The 14426-nt window shown below is 56.1% G+C and overlaps 1 protein-coding gene across 1 annotated transcript; it reads left to right on the top strand.

Annotated features, from left to right (window-relative positions):
* The first annotated feature begins 5797 nt into the window (after window positions 1-5797).
* Window positions 5798-9445, top strand: LOC125684876 (PHD finger protein 7-like). The gene is made up of 9 exons (XM_048927423.1): window positions 5798-5845; window positions 6029-6120; window positions 6217-6327; window positions 6566-6690; window positions 6841-7003; window positions 7095-7201; window positions 7420-7533; window positions 7684-7802; window positions 7974-9445. Exons 1-9 carry the CDS (start codon window positions 5803-5805, stop codon window positions 8591-8593), a joined length of 1494 nt encoding a protein of 497 aa, XP_048783380.1. The 5' UTR covers window positions 5798-5802; the 3' UTR covers window positions 8594-9445.
* Window positions 9446-14426: the final 4981 nt, after the last annotated feature.

A 14426-nucleotide genomic window follows, 5' to 3' on the forward strand; every position in this document is an offset into this window, starting at 1 on the left:
TCAGTCGCCCTTCCTTTGTCCATCACAGCCATCACTCCATCACCAAAGGCCTCCAGATGGCTCAGGCACAGCCGCCCTTGCTGAAGCCGTGCTGGCTGTCTTAGGTCGCCTCCCCATCTCGCGTGTGCCTTCACATCTCCTCCAGGAGGATCCACCCCGCCATGTTCCCAGGCCCACAGATGAGGCACAGCGGCCTTCAGGCCCAGCTGGCTTCTGGCCCAGCCCCACTGAGGCACGAGGTCTCAAGTCAGGATGGATCAAGGCTCTGCTGGCAGGGCAGCCCAATTCTGGGGGTGTTTCATGGCTTGGGGTTGCCACTGTTCTGTATCGTTCATTCATTAGCAGCAAACCATTTCCATTTGTAGTATTTTTTAAAGCGTTGGGGGGAAAAAAAAGGAGAGAAACAAAGCGTAAAACTGGTGGGATATCTGACTTCTTTTTTCGTGAAGGTAGTGCGTCAATGCCTCGTTTGATGTCAATGGTTGCAATTTTTCGTGAGGTCTTAATGCGTTTGTCAGATTTCTGATGAAATTTTACTCTTGCCATGCAATTGTTCACAAGCGTGCTGACTGCCAAAACGCGATGACGTGAATAAGGCTTGACTGCAAAGCGAGGGATATTTCTGTCTGTTAAAAGAGGTCTGACAGAAGTCCAGTCAGGAGACATGGTTAGATTTTGGAGTCGAATATCTGGTTGGAACTCCAGGCATTCCAATTGAAAACTGGCAGGTAATGCATTTGTATCAACTTAAAATGGGGTCACCCACATAAAGGGATGATTTTTTGGCAAAATTGAAACCGGTTTCCAAATTCCTTTATCAAAAGAGAAAGCATGGCTGCACATTCTTTGCTGTTCAGAGCACTGCGTGGGGCCGGGGCTGGGCTGCACTGCTGGCTGTGCGGAGCTGCGCATTGGGTACACCTGCTCTGGGTCCCAGAGAGAGCTCCAACACACAAAGTAAAGCAATACGGTGCCCAACTCTCTTGCAAAATACTACTTTAGGATTCAGCATTCACCAAGAAAGAGCAAACCTAGCTTTTACAACAGCTCACACAAATTACCCAAAGACACCCTGTGAGACAGAAAGCATGAAGATTCATGGAGGCAATCAGCTTTTTTTGGGGTGGAGTTTCAAGCACGCAGCCCAGCCTGGAGCACAGCCCCTTTTCCGTTTGTAATCCTGCAGGAGTAGAGCACCTGCTGGGGCACAGAGCATCATCTGGACAGTTTCCACTGACAGAAGTAGAGCATCATACTGGGGCAGAAAAAGAAAAAAAAAAGAAAAGAGCATAGCTATATTAAAATACTTTGAACTGAACTTTTCACCCTGCAGGATGAGCTCACTTCAGGGCTCACATCGTGAGAGGTTTGGAAAAAAATATTCAAACATCCTGATTTGTGTTTCCAGTGCTACGGATTAAAAGCTGCAGAAATGCCTTCTCCTCCACCATCCATCAACTCTGATCCTGGGACAGAGACCCACAAACTCCTCAGGGTTGGAAGGGTCCTCTGAGGGCCATCCGGACCAACCCCCCTGCAGCGCACAGGGACACCGCAGCTGGGTCAGGTCTCCAGGGACGGAGCACCCAGCGCACCTCTGTGCGACCTGTGCCAGTGCCTCACCACCTCTCTGCAGAAGATTTCGTCCCTATAGCCAACCTAAACCTCCCCTCTTGGAGCTTGCAGCCATTTCCCTCTCGGAGCTGGAAACCACACTGACACTTTGGTCAGTTTTGGAGCAGAAAATGAGATGAGATGTAGATAGACAGATAACTCGATGTTTTTCTTCCTTGATTTACTATTTATTATGACCTCGCTGACCGACTGCACGCCGCACGCCCAGCACCGCCGCCAGCTCCAAGCACCACCAGCCCGCCGCGCCGCCAGCGCAGCGCCCTTACACCAACGAGCCGCCGCTTCCGCTCTTCTCGGCACATGCGCAGCACCAGCAGGAGGACCCGCTACCATCGAGTTGGAGGGCTGGAGGCACAGAGCAGTCAGAGCAAAGAGGCACCACTTCCGGGTTTCCGGAGGCGTCAGTGTCTGGAGGATCGCTTCGTATTACCGCAGGGACGGGCGGTACGGAGCGGAGAGAGCAGAGCGACGCGTCGTGCCGCTCCGGGACGGCTCTGTGGTGCTCTGCGGGACCGTGCGGGCCCCGGGGGGCCCAGAGCGCCCAGAGCTCGTCTGACCCCCCGCTGCCCCTAAAACCGCCGCCGCGGCGGTCCCGACTGCAATTCTGCGCTCCGGTCAAGCGGTGGCAGCAGAGACCGAGAAAAGAGCGGCGTGGGGCGTGGGTACCGGCGATGGGAGCGGAGCGAGCCTGGGGCTTGGCTCTGCTCGGGTAAATGCGTCCATTCCAACTGCATTCAGGCTCGGCTAGCTCTGAGCTCTGCCAAAGTGGTTGGCATTTGTCATTGCTGAGCGCACAAAAGGCTCGACCAAAGGTGACGATGCCCGGAAGGCAGAAGGATGGAGAAAAGCGTGGCCACATCCCTGGCACGGAGCCGAGCCCGTAGCTGGAGAAGGGGGTTGTTCTGCCGGATGTGGACTGGGAGCGGTTCTGTGCCACGGCCCGAATCTGCCCTTCTTTGGCTTCGGTCGGGCCAGGAGCTGCTGCGCGGTGCCGCACACCGTGCGTGTGCCGTAACCCCACGCTGCTCCGTGTGCACGGTGGTTGTGGAGGGCCGTGGTTGTGGGGGGGACCCGAGACCGCCTTCAGCCGGGCGACTGACTCCTGGCTTCTCCGCTGTACTTCGTACAACCTGTGTTTGTTGTGCACCTTTCACAAGCGTGTGACAGTACAGTGTTTGCTCTGATGCCTTCACAAGGCTGTCACAGCCGTGTCTCCTGTCTCCGGTTAGCCTGTCCACGGGTCCACCTGTGAACCAGACAGAAAGAGGGCGAGAATTCACAGTGTTACAGTTCTGTATGGCATTGTCACAGTCTGAGCCACAAAGAAACACGTCGCTTCCTTCACACGCCTACAGAGTATTGAGAGTGAGACATAAATATGTGCGTATACATGCATACAGAGCGTCTGATCCTTCACCAATCATAACAGAACTTCTTTTCACCAGCTGCGTATTCACATAGGTTTCACCTTTATAAATGTCCACAGTCCATAAATGCCTCATGAAGCTCATGCAGACTGGGACGTGCTTGATCGTTTTTCCAAATCATTTCACTGATGGGCTCCGCCACAAGCTCACCTGAAGCGCAACGGTGCCCAAGCCCAGTGAAAAGTGTTGAAAAGCAGCAAGGGGCTGGAGATGGAGAAGGGTGAAAGAAGAGCTCGGGTGATGTTTGCACAAAGAACAGAACGTGGAGAGGAACAGCATCCCCAGGTCTTCAAATAGACAGAAGTGTTGAGATTGTTTCACTCCCTTCTTCAAGAGTGGATGTGCAGTGGGGTTCATGCCAGCTGACCAGAAAGACACCAAACCTCTATTCATCAGGGGAAGAGAAGGGTTAGGATGAGCCTGGAAATTATCAACTACTTGGTGTACCATCCAGTCCCGGGACAATTCTAGAAGCTATCACCCAAAAAGTCTTTCTCAAAAGGTGAAATTTCCTAATGATTTTTGAAGTAGAAGTCACTCTAAGAGGAAATCAGATACAGTTGCACATACAGCACACAGTCCAAATGCGCAGAAATTTCTGTGCAAACTGTGCAAAACAAAATGGTAACAAACTCGTGAATGCCTCAGAACAAAAACTGTGCTGCTATGCTCCTGCGAAAGGTGCAGAACAAACATGTTGTGCGTGAGCACAATGGAGAAGTCCGGAGTTTGTTGTCTTGCTTAAGGCGGTCTCGGTTCGATCCCCAGCCCCCCACACAACCACCACGCAATGGGAGAAGCATGACTGGTATGGCATGCACACGGTACATGGCACCAGGCACACTCCACGCCATCTGGAAACTGCTCCTGAGCCAATTGGAAGGGCCCATCCTATGGCATAAAATGCATTGCCGACTCCACAGTAGGACCGTCACCCCGGACTTTGGGAGAGCAGGACCTCCTCAGTGGGCCTGCTTGGAGGTATCCCATGGACGGGAGCTTTGGCAAGTAGGCCCGAGAGAGCTGCTTGACACTTAAACACCGCTTCCTCCAAGCTCAAGATGGATGCATCCCTGAGAGCAAGAAAGCAGGGAAAAGTGGCAGGAGAACTGCTGGATAAGCAAGGGGCTCATGGATGGACTCAAAGGGAAGAGGAGCGTACACAGCACGTGGAAGAAGGGCATTTCTACTTGGAAAGAATGTATGAGCGTTGTCAGGGCCTGCAAGGATGCAATGAGGAAGGCTAAGGCACCCTTGGGATTAAATCCAGCAAAGGCGGTCGAGGAGAACAACAAGGGCTTTTGTGAGAATGTTGGTAGTAAAACTAAGACTGGAACACATGCGGGTCTGCCACTGAATGCCTTGGTAACAAGGGACAAAGAGAAGGCAGAGGTACTGAATGCCTTCTTTGCTTCCATCTTTACTACTAAGATTGCCCCTCCTAAATCCCAGGCCCTGGCGGTAAGAGAGAGAGTCTGGGGAATTAAAGACTTCCTCCTGCTTGAGGAGGATCTGAACAGGAAGCGTGCAGGCAAAATCAGTGCTCGCAAATTCATGGGCCCTGTGGGGATGCACCCACGTGTGCTGAGAGAGCTGGTGGAGGTAATTGCTGAACTGCTCTCTATGATCTTGGAGAGGCCTTGGAGAACAGGAGAGCTGCCTGGATGCTGGAGGACAGCCAGCTTCGCACCAGTCATCGCACCGATGAGTGGGCAGTGAGATGGACTGGGAACTGGCTTGACGACCAAGAGATGATGGAGGGGCCTGGAGCATCTTCCTCACGAGAAAAGGCTGAGAGACCTAGGACTCTTCAGTCTGGAGAAGAAACGCATGAGCGGGGGATCTCATAACAGTTTGGCCCACTGCGACGGGCCCTGCGTCTGCTCCAAGCCATGAGACAGGCCCTGCGCCAGCACCCGACTTCGTGACAGCCCACGTGGTTCAACCAGAGAACCCAACTGTGCCAGTATCCATAGCCCTTATTAAAAAGAGCAAAATGAGGCCGTGAAAATCAGCTCCTTTAATAAGAAAGGAAATACGTTCTAAGAGGGGGGTAGAAGAAGAGGATGAGAATGAAGCCAGGCCATGACAAGAACGGCAGGAGGAAGAGGCCGAACTCATAAAGGAGACGAGAACCATTTGACTCCTGAGCACGAGTGAGCTGACAGATATGTGAAAAGACTTCAGCTGTCATGCAGGGGAGCACTCTGACACTGGGAGAACGGGGCCGCAAGCCTGGACTAGGCGGGCAGCAAAGGCAGGCATCTGGGATCCCTTTCACGGGCAGGGTGCATTGGCAAAGCCCTTGGAAATGAGGCACGAGCCTTCCCCTCGTGGAGGTGACTCTCCGTAAGGGCCGAGAGGGAAAGGAGTCCCTTCAAAGAAGATCTGGTATGTTACCCAGGCAAGCGGTGCACCGTGGGGAAAGGTGTGCCTGAGGGCACCAGCTCTTCTGGAGGTGATGCGTAATGCTGAAAAAAGAGGGGAGATACAGACTGGCTGTTGGCCGGCAATTGCTGATTCTGAGGGCCCAGGGCTGCCGCCATCTTGCTTGGGAGCCTGGGACGCATTCCGCCCCGAGGGGGTAACCGTGATGTCACAGTGGTGGCAGGGAGCGGCCATTGTGACCCGCGGGGCTGGGAGCAGAGCAAAGGCTGCCGGGCTCAGAGCGTGGTCAGTGCGGCCTGGTGAGGTGCAGAGAGAGCAGGGACTCTTCAAGTGCTCACCATTGACGCGCAACATGTCCAGTAGGAAGCGGAAGGCCCCCGACTCCGGGGAGCAAGGTGAGAGCAAAGCATCCCTGCGTGCAGCTCCCCGCCGCCGGGCAGAGGGGTGCTGGGGGTCTGCCAGCGGCAGAGAGGGAAGGAAGGGGCAGGAGCAAGGAGCACGGCCCTGGGGACCGCCCTCAGGGACAACTGGCCCCGCAAGGTGCTCACTGCTGCCCGCCTTTGCTCTCTCCTCTCCAGTGTGCATGCTGTGTCGCCGGGCGGATGTCGACCCGAACATCTGCGGGCGCACCTTTGCCGAGAGCGACCTTTGCGTGCATGAGTTCTGCTTGGTGAGTTCCAACCCTCAAGGGCTCCTGCCAGCTTCCTGCCAGGGATGCTCCCTTCCTGTCTGTCCTAACGAGATCCTGCTCTGCTCTTTCCCACAGCTTTTTTCTTTGAAGAAAAACACATTCTTTGAAGAAAGCGACCCCTGGGAGGAAACGCTGCGCCTCCCCGTTGGGACCATCAGATGCAGAATCAAGCAGGCGGACCAGAAGGTGAGCTTTGTGCCAGGAGAGGCTCACGCCAGCTTAGTCTGCACCCAGAGAAAGCAATGGCAGCCCTTCCAGCGGGCTCCAGGGCAAAGTCCTGCCATAGCAGACGAGCCTTCTCCGCCAGGCGGCTCTGCAGAGTGGAGCCCAGCAGCTTCCGCAGCCTGTGCCCTGCCCAGAGGTGTGGGGCCGGCCGTGGAGGCCCTGAGCCTGCTGCTGATCGGGGCTGCCTTGTTCCTTTCAGCAATGCTTTGTTTGTGGCGAGAGAGGAGCCGCCATCAGCTGCGCAGAGAGAGGCTGTGCACGCAGCTTCCACCTGCCCTGCGCCGCGGACGGTGAATGCGTCACCCAGTTCTTTGGGCAGCACAGGTAAGGGCTGTCAGCAGCAGCCAAGCCAGGGAGGAACCCACAGCGACAGCTCCCAGCAGCCTGCCAGAGATGGGGCCTGGGGCTCCTGCCTGCTGCTCTGCCCTCCTGGCAGTGCTTCTCACTGTGCCCATCACTTGCATCGTCCCCCAGGTCCTTCTGCTGCGAGCACCGCCCGCGACAGGCAGCGGAGGCAGCTCCACCCCAAGGCACTGACTGCGTCATCTGCCTGGAGCCCCTGGAGGACAGCACGTCCTACCAGACCCTGTGGTGCCCAGCGTGCAAGCACACCTGGTTCCACCGCCGCTGCGTCCAGGTAGAAGCCCTCCCCTCACCCTGCGGCCACGGCCCACGCTCAGCAGCACCGAGCCCCGCTCACGCTCACGCTGCTTCTGCTTCTCCGGCAGGGGCAGGCCACGAACGCCGGCACCATGTGCTTCCAGTGCCCCATTTGTCGAGACACGGAGCAATTCCGGGCAGAAATGTCCACTCTGGGGATCCAAGTCCCAGTCAGGTTGGTGTCCTTCTCCCCAGCGCTGCAGATGGGAAGGCGCGAGCGCTGGGCCTGCCCAGGGACTGTCCCGGCAGGCCTGGCCCTTTGCTGTCTCACCAGCACAGGCCTCAGCTTCACGGAGAAGCTGGAAATGGGGTTGCCTTGGATGAACGGGGATACCCCGGATCACACATGGCAGGGAACCGGGAACTCATCGCATTCCCTCCCTTCTCTTGTAGGAGACCGTCTTGGTGGGATGACAACACCTACCCATCACTTCTGCGGAGGCACAGGCGCTGCGATGTCAGCAAGTGCCTTTACCCAGGAGGCAGGGAGCAGGCAGAGGTGAATGGGTGAGTTACCTCAGCAGCCCTCTGGGCTTCTGCAGGGGATCTCCCTCTCAACACCGGATGGGGAACCAGGGCTGAGCACCGCAGATGTGCCGGCCGCTGCCTGGCTTGGCTCACTTTGTCCTCACAGCCACAACCCGTTTGCTTCCCCAGGCCCTGGCAGCTGCTGCTCTGCAGCTCCTGTGCTGCAGAAGGGACCCACCGACGATGCTCCTACCTGAGCAACAGAGTTGGCAGCTGGGAGTGTGACAGCTGTGCTGGCATAGGCACCGGTAAGATGCAAACAGCTGTGGCTCCCTAGGCGGGGGCCGGGCAACGCCTGGCAGTGGGTGCTGCTCAGGGCGGCCCTGCCAGGCTCTCTCTGCCCCAGGAAGGAGGGCAGCCCGTTGCGACTCAAGGCTGCAGCTTCATCCCAATGATCACCTTCCTGCTTTCCTTTACAGCCTCCAGCAGCAACACGGAGCGCGCCGGACCCAGCACCAACACGGAGCGCGCCGGCCCCAGCACTTCCAGCCAAGGGGCTCCGGAGCCTCCCCGTGGCTCCCAGGGACCGGAGAACATCAGCTCCGGCTCCAGCAGCCAGGCAGCATCGGGCCCCTCACACCGGTCCCAGCTGCCTGAGAACAGCCGCCTGCCCAGTGAGCCTGGGACACGGCAGAGGGCAATCGGCCCACGCCTCCCTGAGGATCAGGAGGCATCTCTGCAGCGCCGAGGACGCCGCGGGAGCGGCCGTGCAACAGCCCCGCGCACCAGCAGCAGCTCCCGCAGGTCCACCCCACGGAGGGCACCGCGGCCCTCCAGCGACTCCCCGGTGGCTGCACCCAGAAGGAGCCCCAGGCAGCAGGGGACGGGCCGGGCACGAAGCCGCTCCCCGCTTCAAGATCGGGCCTCACGTTCCCAGAGCCGGCCCAGAAGAAGCCGTGGCAGCAGACAAACACCACGCCGAGCTGCACAGAGCAGCACCCTCTGCTCAGCCGCCCCAGTGACATCGAGGCCCTCGAGGGGTTCCCCGCTGCCTGGACACAGAAGACCCTCCAGGCAGCAAGGGAGGGCCCACACATGAAGCCCTTCCGCAGCGGGATGTCAGGCTGCGACTTCCCACACAGACCCCAGCACGCCGCAGCAGCCAAACCCAACAGCAGCGGCCAGCCTGGGCACAAAGCTGCTCCCAGGTCCATCTGCAGAACCACATCCCCACAGCCAGACCTCAGTCTGCACAGGAGCAGCCGGGTGCCAATGACACCTGCTCAACTTGGTCAACATCAGCCAAGACGACAAATCCCACGCTCATTTACATCAGCTTGCTCAACTTGGTCAACATCAGCCAAGACGACAAATCCACGCTCATTTACATCAGCTTGCTCAACTTGGTCAACATCAGCCAAGACAATAAATCCCACCCCCACCCCCATCAGCTTCATTCTTCTCGTCTTTTCCTGGGGTGGGCAGAGTTCAGACCTCGACCACAGGGTTGCCTTCTCCCCAGCAGAATGGCTCAGGTTGGAGGGGCCCTTAAATATCATCCGGCTCTAACCCCCTTGCCGTGAGCAGGTTCATGCACCACCAGATCAGGATGCCCAGGATCCCATCCACCCTGGCCTCAAAGGACTCCAGCAACGGGGTGTCCTGAACCCCTCAGGGAGGAACCTCGCTGTTCCAGTGCCTCGCCACTCCCTGAGGAAACAGTTTCTTTCTAACACCTCATCTCTCTCTATCCTCTTTTAGTTTCATGCCATTCCCCCTTGTCCTGTCACTATCAGAATGCATGAAAAAGTCAGTCCTCCTCCAGCTTGGCAGGACCCTTAAAAGTACGAGAAGGCTGTGGGCACAGAGGTCTCCTCAGAGCCTTCTGTTCTGAAAGCAAAGTGAACCCCACTCCCTCAACCTGCCTTCTGAGGTGCGGTGCTCCAGGCCTTGTCTCCTCTTTGCGGCCCTCCTCCGGACCCCCCCTCCCACCGCTCCACACCCCTCCTGTGCTTGGCACCCCAGGCTTGGGCGCAGTACTCCAGATGGATGCCCTCGCAAGGGCACAGCAGAGACGGACAATCACCGCCCTGCCCTGCTGGACACCTTCCTCAGGCCTTCCGGGCTGCAGGCACGCGCTGCTGGCTCATCTCCGGCTTTTTGGCCATTACGACCCCCAGGTCCTTCTCCACAGGGCTTCTCTCGCTGTCTTCTCCTCCCAGTCTCCACCCGTATCTGCGACTGCCTCAACCCAATCGCAACACCTTGCACTGGGCCTTGTTAAACCTCACGAGATGCTCACGTGCCCTGTATTCCAGCCTGGGTCCAGGTCCCTCTGGATAGCGTCTCTGCCTTCTGCTGTGCCAAGCGCACCATCAGCTCGGTGCCGTCAGCTGGGGGTGCACTCAATCCCACCATCTGTGTCCTTGATAAAAATGCTCACGAGCATCAGTCCCCAGACGGACCCCTGGGTGCCCGGCCTCCACCTGGACACAGAGCCGCTGGCAGCAATCCTCGGGCACAACATCCAAACAACCTGCATCCACCTGTCTGTTCAACACTCAAATGCACATCTCTCCACTTCAGACATTAGGAGGTGCTGTGGGACGAAGACATCAGTCGCCCTTCCTTTGTCCATCACAGCCATCACTCCATCACCAAAGGCCTCCAGATGGCTCAGGCACAGCCGCCCTTGCTGAAGCCGTGCTGGCTGTCTTAGGTCGCCTCCCCATCTCGCGTGTGCCTTCACATCTCCTCCAGGAGGATCCACCCCGCCATGTTCCCAGGCCCACAGATGAGGCACAGCGGCCTTCAGGCCCAGCTGGCTTCTGGCCCAGCCCCACTGAGGCACGAGGTCTCAAGTCAGGATGGATCAAGGCTCTGCTGGCAGGGCAGCCCAATTCTGGGGGTGTTTCATGGCTTGGGGTTGCCACTGTTCTGTATCGTTCATTCATTAGCAGCAAACCATTTCCATTTGTAGTATTTTTTAAAGCGTTGGGGGGAAAAAAAAGGAGAGAAACAAAGCGTAAAACTGGTGGGATATCTGACTTCTTTTTTCGTGAAGGTAGTGCGTCAATGCCTCGTTTGATGTCAATGGTTGCAATTTTTCGTGAGGTCTTAATGCGTTTGTCAGATTTCTGATGAAATTTTACTCTTGCCATGCAATTGTTCACAAGCGTGCTGACTGCCAAAACGCGATGACGTGAATAAGGCTTGACTGCAAAGCGAGGGATATTTCTGTCTGTTAAAAGAGGTCTGACAGAAGTCCAGTCAGGAGACATGGTTAGATTTTGGAGTCGAATATCTGGTTGGAACTCCAGGCATTCCAATTGAAAACTGGCAGGTAATGCATTTGTATCAACTTAAAATGGGGTCACCCACATAAAGGGATGATTTTTTGGCAAAATTGAAACCGGTTTCCAAATTCCTTTATCAAAAGAGAAAGCATGGCTGCACATTCTTTGCTGTTCAGAGCACTGCGTGGGGCCGGGGCTGGGCTGCACTGCTGGCTGTGCGGAGCTGCGCATTGGGTACACCTGCTCTGGGTCCCAGAGAGAGCTCCAACACACAAAGTAAAGCAATACGGTGCCCAACTCTCTTGCAAAATACTACTTTAGGATTCAGCATTCACCAAGAAAGAGCAAACCTAGCTTTTACAACAGCTCACACAAATTACCCAAAGACACCCTGTGAGACAGAAAGCATGAAGATTCATGGAGGCAATCAGCTTTTTTTGGGGTGGAGTTTCAAGCACGCAGCCCAGCCTGGAGCACAGCCCCTTTTCCGTTTGTAATCCTGCAGGAGTAGAGCACCTGCTGGGGCACAGAGCATCATCTGGACAGTTTCCACTGACAGAAGTAGAGCATCATACTGGGGCAGAAAAAGAAAAAAAAAAGAAAAGAGCATAGCTATATTAAAATACTTTGAACTGAACTTTTCACCCTGCAGGATGAGCTCACTTCAGGGCTCACATCGTGAGAGGTTTGGAAAAAAATATTCAAACATCCTGATTTGTGTTTCCAGTGCTACGGATTAAAAGCTGCAGAAATGCCTTCTCCTCCACCATCCATCAACTCTGATCCTGGGACAGAGACCCACAAACTCCTCAGGGTTGGAAGGGTCCTCTGAGGGCCATCCGGACCAACCCCCCTGCAGCGCACAGGGACACCGCAGCTGGGTCAGGTCTCCAGGGACGGAGCACCCAGCGCACCTCTGTGCGACCTGTGCCAGTGCCTCACCACCTCTCTGCAGAAGATTTCGTCCCTATAGCCAACCTAAACCTCCCCTCTTGGAGCTTGCAGCCATTTCCCTCTCGGAGCTGGAAACCACACTGACACTTTGGTCAGTTTTGGAGCAGAAAATGAGATGAGATGTAGATAGACAGATAACTCGATGTTTTTCTTCCTTGATTTACTATTTATTATGACCTCGCTGACCGACTGCACGCCGCACGCCCAGCACCGCCGCCAGCTCCAAGCACCACCAGCCCGCCGCGCCGCCAGCGCAGCGCCCTTACACCAACGAGCCGCCGCTTCCGCTCTTCTCGGCACATGCGCAGCACCAGCAGGAGGACCCGCTACCATCGAGTTGGAGGGCTGGAGGCACAGAGCAGTCAGAGCAAAGAGGCACCACTTCCGGGTTTCCGGAGGCGTCAGTGTCTGGAGGATCGCTTCGTATTACCGCAGGGACGGGCGGTACGGAGCGGAGAGAGCAGAGCGACGCGTCGTGCCGCTCCGGGACGGCTCTGTGGTGCTCTGCGGGACCGTGCGGGCCCCGGGGGGCCCAGAGCGCCCAGAGCTCGTCTGACCCCCCGCTGCCCCTAAAACCGCCGCCGCGGCGGTCCCGACTGCAATTCTGCGCTCCGGTCAAGCGGTGGCAGCAGAGACCGAGAAAAGAGCGGCGTGGGGCGTGGGTACCGGCGATGGGAGCGGAGCGAGCCTGGGGCTTGGCTCTGCTCGGGTAAATGCGTCCATTCCAACTGCATTCAGGCTCGGCTAGCTCTGAGCTCTGCCAAAGTGGTTGGCATTTGTCATTGCTGAGCGCACAAAAGGCTCGACCAAAGGTGACGATGCCCGGAAGGCAGAAGGATGGAGAAAAGCGTGGCCACATCCCTGGCACGGAGCCGAGCCCGTAGCTGGAGAAGGGGGTTGTTCTGCCGGATGTGGACTGGGAGCGGTTCTGTGCCACGGCCCGAATCTGCCCTTCTTTGGCTTCGGTCGGGCCAGGAGCTGCTGCGCGGTGCCGCACACCGTGCGTGTGCCGTAACCCCACGCTGCTCCGTGTGCACGGTGGTTGTGGAGGGCCGTGGTTGTGGGGGGGACCCGAGACCGCCTTCAGCCGGGCGACTGACTCCTGGCTTCTCCGCTGTACTTCGTACAACCTGTGTTTGTTGTGCACCTTTCACAAGCGTGTGACAGTACAGTGTTTGCTCTGATGCCTTCACAAGGCTGTCACAGCCATGTCTCCTGTCTCCGGTTAGCCTGTCCACGGGTCCACCTGTGAACCAGACAGAAAGAGGGCGAGAATTCACAGTGTTACAGTTCTGTATGGCATTGTCACAGTCTGAGCCACAAAGAAACACGTCGCTTCCTTCACACGCCTACAGAGTATTGAGAGTGAGACATAAATATGTGCGTATACATGCATACAGAGCGTCTGATCCTTCACCAATCATAACAGAACTTCTTTTCACCAGCTGCGTATTCACATAGGTTTCACCTTTATAAATGTCCACAGTCCATAAATGCCTCATGAAGCTCATGCAGACTGGGACGTGCTTGATCGTTTTTCCAAATCATTTCACTGATGGGCTCCGCCACAAGCTCACCTGAAGCGCAACGGTGCCCAAGCCCAGTGAAAAGTGTTGAAAAGCAGCAAGGGGCTGGAGATGGAGAAGGGTGAAAGAAGAGCTCGGGTGATGTTTGCACAAAGAACAGAACGTGGAGAGGAACAGCATCCCCAGGTCTTCAAATAGACAGAAGTGTTGAGATTGTTTCACTCCCTTCTTCAAGAGTGGATGTGCAGTGGGGTTCATGCCAGCTGACCAGAAAGACACCAAACCTCTATTCATCAGGGGAAGAGAAGGGTTAGGATGAGCCTGGAAATTATCAACTACTTGGTGTACCATCCAGTCCCGGGACAATTCTAGAAGCTATCACCCAAAAAGTCTTTCTCAAAAGGTGAAATTTCCTAATGATTTTTGAAGTAGAAGTCACTCTAAGAGGAAATCAGATACAGTTGCACATACAGCACACAGTCCAAATGCGCAGAAATTTCTGTGCAAACTGTGCAAAACAAAATGGTAACAAACTCGTGAATGCCTCAGAACAAAAACTGTGCTGCTATGCTCCTGCGAAAGGTGCAGAACAAACATGTTGTGCGTGAGCACAATGGAGAAGTCCGGAGTTTGTTGTCTTGCTTAAGGCGGTCTCGGTTCGATCCCCAGCCCCCCACACAACCACCACGCAATGGGAGAAGCATGACTGGTATGGCATGCACACGGTACATGGCACCAGGCACACTCCACGCCATCTGGAAACTGCTCCTGAGCCAATTGGAAGGGCCCATCCTATGGCATAAAATGCATTGCCGACTCCACAGTAGGACCGTCACCCCGGACTTTGGGAGAGCAGGACCTCCTCAGTGGGCCTGCTTGGAGGTATCCCATGGACGGGAGCTTTGGCAAGTAGGCCCGAGAGAGCTGCTTGACACTTAAACACCGCTTCCTCCAAGCTCAAGATGGATGCATCCCTGAGAGCAAGAAAGCAGGGAAAAGTGGCAGGAGAACTGCTGGATAAGCAAGGGGCTCATGGATGGACTCAAAGGGAAGAGGAGCGTACACAGCACGTGGAAGAAGGGCATTTCTACTTGGAAAGAATGTATGAGCGTTGTCAGGGCCTGCAAGGATGCAATGAGGAAGGCTAAGGCACCCT

Source organism: Lagopus muta, chromosome 26 (genome assembly GCF_023343835.1).
Source record: "Lagopus muta isolate bLagMut1 chromosome 26, bLagMut1 primary, whole genome shotgun sequence".
Lineage (NCBI taxonomy): Eukaryota > Metazoa > Chordata > Aves > Galliformes > Phasianidae > Lagopus > Lagopus muta.